Source organism: Emys orbicularis, chromosome 3 (assembly GCF_028017835.1).
Source record: "Emys orbicularis isolate rEmyOrb1 chromosome 3, rEmyOrb1.hap1, whole genome shotgun sequence".
NCBI lineage: Eukaryota > Metazoa > Chordata > Testudines > Emydidae > Emys > Emys orbicularis.
The window spans coordinates 189862856-189875906 of record NC_088685.1 but is presented as its reverse complement, the minus strand read 5'-3'; the positions used below and the strand labels follow the sequence as shown (position 1 = coordinate 189875906).

The following is a 13051-nucleotide window of genomic DNA, read 5'->3' as shown; positions in this document are numbered from 1 at the left end:
AGGGCTCTGGGGGGGGCTGGGGATGAGGTCTTTGGGGTACAAGAAGAGGCTCTGGGCTGGGACCGAGGGGTTCGGAGGGCAGGAGGGGGATCAGGGATGGGGCAGCTGTTGGGGCATGGGGGGTGAGGCTCTGGCTGGGGGTGAGGGCTCTGGGGTGGGGCTGGAGATGAGGTGCTTGGGGTACAAGAGGGGGCTCTGGGCTGGGATTGAGGGGTTACGAGGGCGGGAAGAGGATCAGGGCTGTGGCAGTGGATCAGGGCACAGGGCAGGCTCAGGGGTGCAGGCTTTGGGTGGCGCTTACCGCAAGCAGCTCCCGGAAGCATGCCCCCCCCCCGGCTCTGAGGCACGGCCAGGTGGCTCTGCACGCTGTCCTGTCCACAGGCACTGCCCCCGGAGCTCCCATTGGCCATGGTTCCTGGCCAATGGGAGCTGCGGGGGCGGCGCCTTTGGACGGGGCAGCACGCAGAGCTGCCTGGCCACTCCTCCACATAGGAGCCAGAGGGGGGTCACGCCAGCTGCTTCCTGGGAGCCATGAGGAGCGGGGCAAGCCTCCGACCCTGCTCCCCAGCTGGAGCCCTGGAGTGGGAACTGAGGGCCGGATTAAATGGTCTCACAGGCCGGATGTAGCCCGTGGACCGTAGCTTGCCCATCCCTGACCCAGTGTATAGAGTAGCCAGGCAAATTGTTTCAGCCTTGCTTGAAGATTGTTTTAAAATAATTCTTTCGGCACAGTGCTCATATAGACAGCCTTAATAAAGGCCAAACATAATGCCCTTTTACACAATTGAAAGAGAAATAAGTATATCCCCAATTAAGGCCCTACCCATAATGAGATCAGCATAGGGCTAGATTAAGCCAGGGGCATTATAGGCCCACATCTAGGATCCCATCTGCTGGACTCATGTGATTACATTTTAAAAAAAAAGGTTTTAAGTTTCTAGCCTTCATGGTTAAAAAAAAAACTTGGGGAAAAAATGAATCAAGAATACCCCATTCAGAGCAATCAGCCTGAGTGTGCAGAGAGCCTGAAACAATAGCTTTAAGAAGTACGAATTGCCCTAATTCATTTCAATGGGTTATCAATTGCAACACCAGCTACTCTTGGGGCCCCACCAATACCACCCCTCCTCAACAGAAGATTCTGTGCATGGCAGAGGAAGAATGCAGCAGCGGGACCTGCTGTGATAACTGGGCCTACAAATGCATCTTACCTGTGAGCTCACCTGTGAGAAATTTTATGAAGTGTCACAATAACCTATAACAATAAATGTTGATGATAGAAGGTGCAAATCAGAGACAGAAAGACTGAACAAAAAGGCCTACTGATATAATCCAAGGACTAGTCATGCCTGGTAAACAAGAGAGGTGTTGCACCAGAAATCCATGGATGAAAATTGGTGCATCAGAAATTAGGCCTAATTGGTGGACAAAATGAGGGAACGGGCTTCACTCTCTTTTGGAATTCTTAAAAAAAATCTCTGAGACTTTGGACGGAAAATCTGGCTACCGTGACACTGGCTGACTGAAAGAAGGGGAAGGAGCAAGCTTCATCATAATGACTGCCAACCCGCCATCTTCTAGGACCTGACACCTTCTTTGTCTTAATCATGAGAGACACCCTGACCAGACAGGACCAAAGAAAGGGAGCCGGATGATACTGATACCTCCACCAGCTCTAGCTAAATCCCAAACACCACCTGGAATGTGAGACTTTGTCTCCCCCTTCTACCCCATATGTGTCCTTTTCCTTCCCTACTTATTTCTTCTCTTTCCTAACTCTCCTTTTTCCTTCTGTCTAATAAGAGTTTGACTTAGCCATCCAAAAATGTCTTTTTTTGCAACACTTCTGTAACCCTGTGACTAGAAAGGCAGCTAAAAGCAATGTCCTAAACAGCCCAATGCTAGTATACATTTGCCAGGTCTTGGAGTGTCTGACAAGACAGCATGCTGTGCCTGTGTTTTTCCAGCAGTGAGGCTGCAAGTTAGAGTCAACACCCGGGTTAGAAGATGCATTCTCTATCTTTGCAGTTCTTTTCTGCCCCCTTATTGTGTGTGTTCATCTTGTTTTGTCTTAAAGGAAGCAGAATCGAACTATAACAACAGCAACAACAAGACCTCCAACCCATCTCAACTAACTTCTTCTCTTTTCCTCAAAAGGATGGTTATCCCCATATTTAATGCCATCTAAGAGATTGTCAAACAAGGGGATTTTTCCTTCTAAACTCTCTCCAGCTAAAGGGAAAGGGCACAAGGGACATTGTTAAAATTAAAGCTTTAATAATACCCTACATTTCAAATGCTTTAACTCATTTTCCTTTTTCTGTATCTTTAGTAAAAGGTTAAAGGGATTCTTAATGGTGTGTTTGCCATGGTACTAACCAGGCTGAAGTCTCTATACACCGAACTTCTAACCTTATTTAACATTATTTAATGTTGGACAGTGTCAGGGTCATAACAGCTTTGACCCCATATATTCCATCCAAATTAATACAAAGTCCCCTTGCTTGTCTCTGCCCCTGAAGAAAGGAGAGCCCCCTCTCACTCCAAGTGAGGATGGGGTCCAGGCCATGGGTGGCCACACATCATGGTGTGCCTAGGGTCCCATATTGACTTAATCTGACCCTGGATCAGAACCATGATAGCTACAAGCTACAAACATGTTTACACACAGTTGTTGCTAACAGCTAGCATAGCTTCCCTGACCAGTATGAACAGGAATTATTTTTCAAAACAGTATGTTAACCATGTCAGAAAACCATTCCAGAGACAACCTGCAGAAATCAGGGAAGCCACTAAAACTCTGCTAGCAACAACCTTGCTTAAGCATAGTTGTAGTTGGCATGGATCTTGTCCCAGTGTGGACAAAGGCCCAAGAGTAATTAAGCAATACATATACTCATCCTTCTGTGTATAAAAGAAGAGGCAGAAGAAGAGGAAAGAGGCTTAATTTCAAGGGTGATACAGTAACTAATTTACCTAATCATGCTTCCCAGTTTCCACAACTTGGGGAACTAAGTTGAAAGATCCTTTAGGTTTACTACCACTAATATTCAGAGAACAATTAGATAGGGATATAAAAGACAAGGTTATGGAAAATGGCCACTGACTACTAATTATGTGGCTGGCTCTGATTCAAGATTTTGACTATCCTTTCATAATTTGTATGATATGTCCTTTTAAGATATGTAATGTTATTGTGAAAGAGGCAATGTGGTCTAGTGGTCTGTACTGGGAACAAAAAATCCTTAAATTCTAATTGTAATTATTGTTATTAGAAACTGGAGACATTTATAACCTCTCTCTCTCTCTTACTACAGATTACCAAGTAACTGACTTACTAAATCTTATGCATGGGGCCCTTTGTTTTCAGTTTTTATTTTATTTAATTTTTCCCAGGAATTTATCAGTGTTTATTACTACAACAACAAAAACAGGTGAAAATCAGTGCAAAAAACTATTAATAATATTCTGGGTAAATATTGGGGTTTATTCTGGTGGACGGGAAAAGTATTCAGTAGATTAATGCTTTGAATTCCTTTCATCAATGTGGTTTGCTGCAGAACTAAAACAGAACTCAAAACACAATGCCACCTCTGAGTTTAAGAAAACAATATATCTCTAATCCCCAAATAAAACTTTTCATTTGAATAAACAGTTTATTGTTGTAGACTTAGAACTATTAGCCTATAAATATTTACATTTAATAATTAGGCCACCCCATTTGCAGCACATACACTCAACTTCATCCTTTTCTCCTGTTTTTAAACTTTTGAATACTTCCTTGTGTTCTGAAACATAATTTTGATACAGATTTTCATTTTCTTCCCATTTTAGTATGTCAAATCTTTAAACCATGATCTGCTAACAGCTCAGGGCTGGCCTTACCATAAGGCAAACTGAGGCAGCCGCTTCAGGTGCCAGACTGTGGGGGGCGCCACTAGGACCGAAAGTGTAGAAAATTGTATCTGCTGCTGGTGCATATGTATTCTCTCTGCTCTAGATGCACAGAGATGGTGGACTGCTATGCTGGAGGAAGGAGGGCACAAGAGACATAACAGGCAGGCAGGAGAAAAGGTGAGAGGGAATAACAGAAAGCAGCAGGAGCCGCAGGGAGAGAGAGGAGGAGGAGCCTCTTATGTACCTCTCTAGCACCCCCAGGAGCCTGGACTGATTAACACCAGCTTCTCAGGGAGCTTCCTATTTCCTGCTGCTTCCCTGAACCCACTTGAGGAGAACAGGCAGTCAACTGAAGTAGTAGGAGCCAGTTAGGCCCTTAAGACGCTGATATCTTCCCTCACTCAGGCCCTGCTACCAGCCTGCTTATTTGTCCCCTTCAACTGAGTGTTGAGAGCCATTATAGCTGGCACAGAACAGCAGTCATGAGTGAAAGAAGAAACTCCACCACCCCTCTAGGGCAGCATTCAGGGAAAAAAAGAAAGCAAAGGAAGCTTTTCTATCTAAGCAGGAAGGATCTCTCCTGAGATACATAGACACAAATGTTCACTATGAGCCTTCCGGCCCCAGTGAGGATGTGAGTGGTGAGGAGATGCCTGATCTTCCAGTCAGTCAGAGTGCAGGTGACTTGGCAGCTACTGCAGCATCCATATCTCCTTCTCAAATGGATGTAACCATGCACATTCCAGAAGAAAAGTGTAGATCAGAGAAGAGTGTGGTGGAGGCACACGAAACAGCTGCTGCTGAGTTTAGTTCCTTAAGTCTAGATGATCCAGGACTGTGGACCCACTTGAGCAGTAGCCTGAGGGACTTCCTTGTACTGCATGGGCCACAGCAAGTGAAAAACTTCATGTTCCCCAAAGACAATGAAAATAGAAGTTTCCATCCAACACATTACTGGTGTGAAATCCCCAATGGTGACAAAGTGGAGAGGCCATGGCTTATGTACTCAAAAACCCAGAATGCTGCATACTGTTTTTGTTGCAAACTCTTCCAGCCTAATGTTCCAGCCACATTGGGTTCTACAGGAACAAAGGACTGGAAAAATATGGCTAGAAATCTGGTATGTCATGAGAAGGCAACAAGTCACCAGAGAGCATTCCATAGGTGGAAAGAGCCTGAGATGAGACTAAGGTTAAAGGCCACCATAGATGATCAGCATCAAGAGAAGATTGCATCAGAGTCTCTTTACTAGCAAAATGTTCTGAAAAGGCTCATTGCCATTGTGAGAATGCTTGCTACCCAAAACCTAGCACTGCGTGGCATTTCAGATCAGCTGTATGTGCCAAACAATCGAAACTTCCTTAAAATTGTGGAGCTGATGGCTGAGTTTGATGCTGTACTCCAAGAGCATCTAAGAAAAGTCACCACCCAAGAAATGTACACACACCACTACCTTGGAAAAACAATTCAAAATGAGATCATACAGTTACTGGCAACAAAAGTCAAACAGAAGATTGTGGCAGTTGGTTACTCCAGCACTTGCACCAGGAAATTGTCCCCTACACTTTCCAAAAACTTCCTGGATTGTCTGTGCACCGCTGTATTGCTCTCCCAGCAGATATCAGGGTGATTGAAGTCTCCCATGAGAACCAGGGCCTGTGATCTAGTAACTTCTGTTAGTTGCCAGAAGAAAGCCTCATCCACCTCATCCCCCTGGTGTGGTGGTCTATAGCAGACTCCCACCATGACATCACCTTGTTCATTTTAAGAACACTTTCACTGCCGATTTGACAAAACACAAACAAGGTACCAATGTAAGATTTCTAAAGATAGCTACGGCTCTCGACCCAAGGTTTAAGAATCTGAAGTGCCTTCCAAAATCTGAGCGGGATGAGGTGTGGCGCATGCTTTCAGAAGTCTTAAAAGAGCAACACTCCAGTGTGGAAACTACAGAACCCGAACCACCAAAAAAGAAAATCAACCTTGTGCTGGTGGCATCTGACTCAGATAATGAAAATGAACCTGTGTTGGTCTGCATTGCTTTGGATTCTTATCGAGCAGAACTCGTCATCAGCATGGACGCTTGCCCCCTGGAATGGTGGTTGAAGCATGAAGGGACATATGAATCTTTATGGCATCTGGCACGTAGATACCTTGTGATTCTGGCTACAACAGTGCCATGAGAACACCTGTTCTGACTGTCAGGTGACATTGTAAACAAGAACCGGGCCGTATTATCTCCTGAAAATGTAAACAAACTTGTTTATTTGAGCGATTGGCTTAACAAGAAGTAGGACTGAGTGGACTTGCAGGCTCTAAAATTTTACATTGTTTTATTTTTGAATGCAGTTTTTGTACATAATTCTACATTTGTAAGGTCAACTTTCATGATAAAGAGATTGCACTACAGTACTTGTATTAGGTGAACTGAAAAATACTATTTCTGTTGTGTTTTTTACAGTGCAAATACTTGTAATCAAAAATAAATATAAAGTGAGCACGGTACACTTTGTATTCTGTGTTGTAATTGAAATCAATATACACCTCTATCTCAATATAACGCTGTCCTCGGGAGCCAAAAAATCTTACCGCGTTATAGGTGAAACCGCGTTATACTGAACTTGCTTTGATCCGCCAGAGCACGCAGCCCTGCCTCCCTGGAGCACTGCTTTACCGTGTTATATCCGAATTCGTGTTATATTGGGTCGCGTTATATCGGGGTAGAGGTGTATTTGACAATGTAGAAAACATCCAAAAATATTTAAATAAATGGTATTCTATTATTGTTCTTCCTGAGTCTTTTCTTTTGAATGGAAACAGTTTGGGGGTTACCATTAAAACTGTAACAGGGAATTATTTCTATTATTCAATGAGCTGTACCGACTGGTACCACTTGCCTACCCCAAAGTAAGTTGCATTTCAGTGGTGCTCTATGTGCATTGGTTGCTATTAAAGTCACCATAAACTACAGGTCAGTTTTTCCTAAAGGTAGCATAGGAAATAACTATAGTAGCTTGGTTATTATTGTGTGATGAACATTCGCCGGCAGGTACCATTATAGAAAATAATAACTGTATGTAAAGTTTGTTAAGTACTTTAGACTCTTTGGGCATAAGAGACACCATGTAAACATAACATATTATTACAATATGCAATTTTTAAAATATTGTACTTTATCCAATGAAACAAAGATGGTTTGACTCAAGATGGTTGATGGCCATGACTTTGTCTTCATTTTTTTTCTCTAAAATAATATATATCTCCAGGAACAAGTGGCATTGGTTCAAGCATCACATTTATTTTTCACAACCCTAGCAACCCAGGAAAAATGTGTAGTCATTCTCTAATATGTTATCCATCTTCTGAAATAATCACTGTAAGAAATAAACCAAACCTCCATCTACTCACTCAACCCATTAAATCCCATCACCGGTGGCACGTCAATATTTTATAATCTGTCTTAACCGCCTAGCCTGTCAGCACAGTGGAACACATATACCAGAGTACTTACAGAGTTGTTCTGACAAATCCCACATTATTATTAAGTTGCAGTTTCTCTCACATAAATAACATGGTTTGTTACCAGAGGTTAGCAGGTTGGCTTTCTAGTTAATATCCAGAGGCACAGAATACTATAATAAAACTATAGTAAATGTGGTGTGATTTGTGGTTTCCTGCCTCACAGCTGATTTATTTTTTCCCCAGCTAGAATACAAATGTAGTCTTGTAGATGTATAATATTATATTATTTTGGTATTCAAGAGATCAGTCAAGGCAAACACAGTTACGATTCATACTGTGTTTTAAGAACTGCAGAAACAACAAAACCAATGTGATTTATAAAAATCTCTCATAACTTCAAAGCTGTTAGGAAACTGTTAAATACTGTAGAAGTTCTTGGAAACGTAGTTTAGATCTAGAAATCCAAAAATTCTGACTATGTTGCTGCCAAAGTTTGAGAAGATTGTATTTTGTTGTGGCACATAAACTATGAGATGAGAGACAATGGAGTTACTCTAGAGATGAATTTGATCAATTAGAACCCAAAATGTTAAGTATCTGTGTTTACAGACTAACTATGCAATTTCAGACACTGCACCAATTTAAAAAATAATCAAATTATCAACTGCATTTTAAAAAGTATACAAAAAAATCTAAACTGATTAAATTTATATTTTAATTATTTCCCATGGTAAACTTCTTTTTGGTATGGAAAGATTGCAGAAATTTACTATTCTGGACATCCTCAGACTAAAGTAGGAGAGACAGTGTGGCCTAAGAGTACCACACTAAACTGGGACTCCGGCCACTTGGGTTCTATTCCTGGTTCTACCACTGGCCTACTAAGTGACAATTCAATTAAAAGTAGAATGTCAGCAATGTCCCTCTGCCATGTACATTGGCCAAACTGGACAGTCTCTACGCAAAAGAATAAATGGACACAAATCTGATATCAGGAATTATAACATTCAAAAACCAGTAGGAGAACACCTCAATCTCCCTGGTCATTCAATAACAGACTTAAAAGTGGCAATTCTTCAACATAAAAAACTTCAAAAACAGACTCCAACGTGAAACTGCAGAACTGGAATTAATTTGCAAACTGGACACCATCAAATTAGGCCTGATTAAAGACTGGGAGTGGATGAGTCATTACAAAACCTAATTTCCCCATACTAATTTCCCCCTACTGTTACTCACACCTTCTTGTTAGCTGTTTGATATGGGCCACCCTCATTACCACTACAAAAGTGATTTTTCCTCTCTTGGTATTCTACTGTTAATTGAATTGTCTCGTCAGACTGACCCCCCACTTGGTAAGGCAACTCACATCTTTTGATGTACTATATGTATATATACCTGCTACTGTATTTTCCACTCCATGCATCTGATGAAGTGGGTTCTAGCCCACGAAAGCTTATGCCCAAATAAATCTGTTAGTCTCTAAGGTGCCACAAGGACTCCTCGTTTTTTTTATAATTAAAGAGTTTAACTTAGCCCAGTGTTTCCCAAACTTGGGATGCCGCTTGTGTAGGGAAAGCCCCTGGCAGGCCGGGCCGGTTTGTTTACCTGCCGCGTCCGCAGGTCCGGCCGATCGCCAATGGGAGCTGCTGGAAGTGGCGGCCAGTACGTCCCTCGGCCTGCGCCGCTTCCAGCAGCCCCCATTGGCCAGTGGGAGCCGCGATCGGCCAGACCTGCGGATGCGGCAGGTAAACAAATCAGCCCAGCCCGCCAGGGGCTTTCCCTACACAAGCAGCGTGCCAACTTTGGGAAACACTGACTTAGCCAAAAATGAACTGTATCCACTGCATGATGTTGGCACAAAGCCAAAGACAGGGCAATTTGTGAACTAGTGAAAGTACAATGAATTTAATTTATTTTAACATGTGACCTTTTCACTATGGAAAAACATTCATGCCCATGACTTTGGTAAACACTGCAAAGTGGGATGGCAACTGTCACTCTCTATGAATGTTTTTATAGGGTTCATCAACTATCATAAAAACAGTACATCCCTGAAAGCTTTCGCTACAAATGGAGCAGATAGGAACCTATGGAAGCAGAAAAACCACACATTCCAAGGCCTTCATACTGATTTTGCAGTATTTTCCAAAGTATAAAGTTTCATTTTAAAAAAATGTTACAAATCCCTTTAGTTACAATGAACTTTCATATTGCAAATTTATGCACTGTTGTCATGAGTCTGGACATAGAAAAAGTAAAACAATTGCACTAATTGAAATACTGGAGAACTATTCCCCATTCATCTCAATAAGATGTTGGCTCTGACGCCTAACTGTGACAATTTAAATGTTAGCATTTATTACGCACTTCACTGCTTATCATACCAGTAAACATCCAGTTAAAAAGTGGTTATATTGGATGCTGTGCCTGAATTCTCTATTAATGAGAATCACAAAACGTACCAAAGGAATAAAGGCATCAAGTATTACAAATGCAAAAAGAAAAATATTCTATCAGAATATATGTGGGGAGGGGTTCTCAGCAGAAGACTTGTCTTTTCCTAAGCCCCACATCACAGCAACTTTCCTTGGCCATGAGGAGATACATGGAACTGCTATTTGGACCCCACTGATGCTGCTATTTACTTGGCAACAGAGCACTCATTTTGAGCAATGCAAAATACTCCTGCCATCTCCAGGAGTGGAACATGCTGACTCAGCAGAATTCTCAGCCCTAACGGCTCAGGAATTGAACTGTAGTTTCAAATCCCAGCATATTACGCTAACCACAGGACTAGTCCTCAGACAGCTTTTTGATTTAAATAACTGATTTGCATACTACTATCCTTTAAAATTAGAATAAAACTGGCATGCAGTGTCAAAATGCCAATGCTGAACGCCTACATAGCCTTCCCCTGTTTTATCATCAAAATTTAGTACTTATGTAGTGTGCTGGAAACAATCCTTCGAAATGTTCCATAAATGACCAGCCATACAGTTTATACAATAGTAATCATCAGGACACTATTTCCTTAGCAGATGGAAATGCATCAAAATCAAAGCTTTGAATCAGTGTATTAAAATAAAACTCATATATACATTGCTAAATGTGGACCTTGATGTATTATACTTTCTAGCTTCTAAGGAATAAAATAAATTACCAGCCACATAAAAGGGAGGTACCAGGCATTTAATGAAGTACCATGGGTGCATTTAAAAAGTTCATTCTGGTTTTAGAGGTAGTAGAATTTCAAGAAATAAAATTTAAATAAAGAATGCTGCATGGATTGGTAATACCTATAAAACCAAAATTAACTTTGTAAGTGCACCCAATGAAAGGAGGGAGGTAAATGCGCCAACTAACATATGTATGTGATAGTGAAAGACATCATGTTGTATAAGGTAGATGGATTTCTGTAAGCTATGACTCCAGTATGGTTATCCGATAATTGTAGTATTTGCATATTCAGTGGCAAAACCCAGATGGACACCCACACATTCAATTGCTGGATATGTGTTTTCTGCAGCACTGTTGCACCATGATTCATCAGGTACTATTCTGAATTCCAGATTATTCTGCTTGAGTAGGAGAAGTTTCATCTATACTAAATTTAGGTGGTAAAAAAAGTGGTAGGTGGCCAACAGTTTGCTGGTTTCAGTAGTCCATGCAGCTTTTTTGTACTGGGGTCCAGATTTCTCTGGTGGAATAGTAGAAGCAAAACTTGTTCTCTGTTTTGTTGATACAATTTCTGTGTTTGTGAACAAAATTTGGCAGGATCCAGCTGAACACAGAAACTGAATCCAAGTTTTTGCAATGCTAGGGCACATCTTAAGGTACAGCAGGGGTGGCTAAACACATTCTCTATTTAGACAGTAGAATTTGAGAGACTGGGATGAAAACTTGGCTTAATCCAGGCTTCAGATGTTGAATCTGGATTTTTGTGGTTCTGTTGCAACAGAATGCACTGGCACACAATTTTTTTCCTGGGGCATGAGCAGCTAAACTTGTTCTTTGTTTAAGTGGAACTGGCAGTGTGGGAACCAAAAATTGGCTGGATTCAGGTGCCAGATTGAGGCATTTGTGATATTGGGATGTCTGGAGTCCAGATTTTATTGCTGTAAGAATAGCATATACACCATATTCTCTATTTAGACATTATAATTAAGGGACTGTGGACCGAAAATTGGCAGGGGTTTTGCAGTAAAGTTGTTGCACTACAGTTTTTTTTATTGTTGTTGTGGTGGTGGTGTTTTTCGTTTATTTGTTTGTGGTGCAGTAGGAGAGGCTAAACTCGTTTTCTATTCTGAGTTACAATTTGGGGGCTTCCGTACAAAAAAGATCAGCAGGATCCAGACAGATCCAAATTTCACCCAAACCTTTGATGAGAACCTGTGCTTCTCTCTAAAATTACAGAAACATGCTCAGAGGTGAGTAGAGGAGGAGGTATTTACTAGTCCTCCTCTCCCCACCCCTCCCTATTAACCCCACCACACCAACTGTCTGCCCCCCCCCTTACCTGATAATATCATCGTTGTGTCCCAAGAAGAATTTCTGGGTGTGCTCTCTGGTGTTATAAATCACCCCGACTCCAGCCACGAAGTAAACCACCTCCTTGCCTGCCGTGTAGTACAGGTTGTTGCGGCACTGGTGACCCCTGTACCCGTAAACCCATTCGAGACGGAGCTGGCATCTAGGAGCTGTCCGATCCGCCATGATAACCAATCCCCACTCCCTCAAGCACACACAAAACCTAGTGCCGCCCTCCCTTCCCCCCCCCCTTTAAAATTTTCCTCTCTTTTAAACGTTATCAATTCCTGCCTAGCTGCTGAATCTTCAGGTGCACTTTCCAATGCTGATTTTAATCAGAAAACACATTCACGGACCAGCTCTGCTGCTGCTGCCGTTGCTGCCGCGGCTGCTTCTGTTGTGCTGCCACCATAATCTTCTGTTGCCCGAAACAAGAAGCTGCTGCCTCCCCGCTGCTTTGCAGCCCAGACAACTTCTGGGGGGAGGAAGGGGGATAATGCACATACACGTAAATTAATACCACACAGGTCTTTTCTTTCCAAAGGCAAAGTAACTTGTGTATGTCACCACCACCTGCAGAAGAGTCCTGGCTGTGTCTCCGCTAATGCACTTTCATGTCTTCCTGCAAAAAGGCTTTCTGGATTTTTCCCTTTTAAAATTTATGTCAGTAGATTTAAACTGAAAAGGAAAAAGGGAAAAAAGTATATTTAAAATGTGAAATAAACGTGTACTTAAAATGCAAAGTGCAAAGGGTTTTCCAGCAATAAATCTGAATGTAATCTGTCAATTCTAAACGCGTTATACGGAAGTCTTCTACGCTTTTCCACCATGATCCATTTGCAATTGTCAATCTGCATACAGGATAATGTTAAAGAGAAACAGAATGAATATAATACACCCAAACCTCTTCCCCGCTCCGTCCCAAAAAATAGCTCTCTCGGAGTCTAAAACAACAATTTAATTCAAACACTGTCCATTTTGCAGCCATCAAAACATTTCAATTTACCGTCACAAGAGAGCATTTAAAAAAAAATGTTTACTACCATGTATTGGAATAACATTTTTTTTCCTGCGCCAACACACACTTTCATGATTTCCTTTTCCTTACCCTAAAGCCGGAATTAATTTTTTAGTTCTTATCTGTTCTGCGTGGTTTCTCCAC

General features: G+C 41.8%; 1 protein-coding gene across 2 annotated transcripts in view; it reads right to left on the bottom strand.

The window, feature by feature from the left end:
* Positions 1-12075, bottom strand: part of EML6 (EMAP like 6) — a 373229-nt gene extending 361154 nt beyond the window's left edge. For both annotated transcript variants that reach the window (XM_065401031.1, XM_065401032.1), the window contains exon 1: positions 11879-12075. In XM_065401031.1, the coding sequence (XP_065257103.1) occupies positions 11879-12075 (197 nt within the window). The remainder of the gene's footprint in view (positions 1-11878) is intronic.
* Positions 12076-13051: the final 976 nt, after the last annotated feature.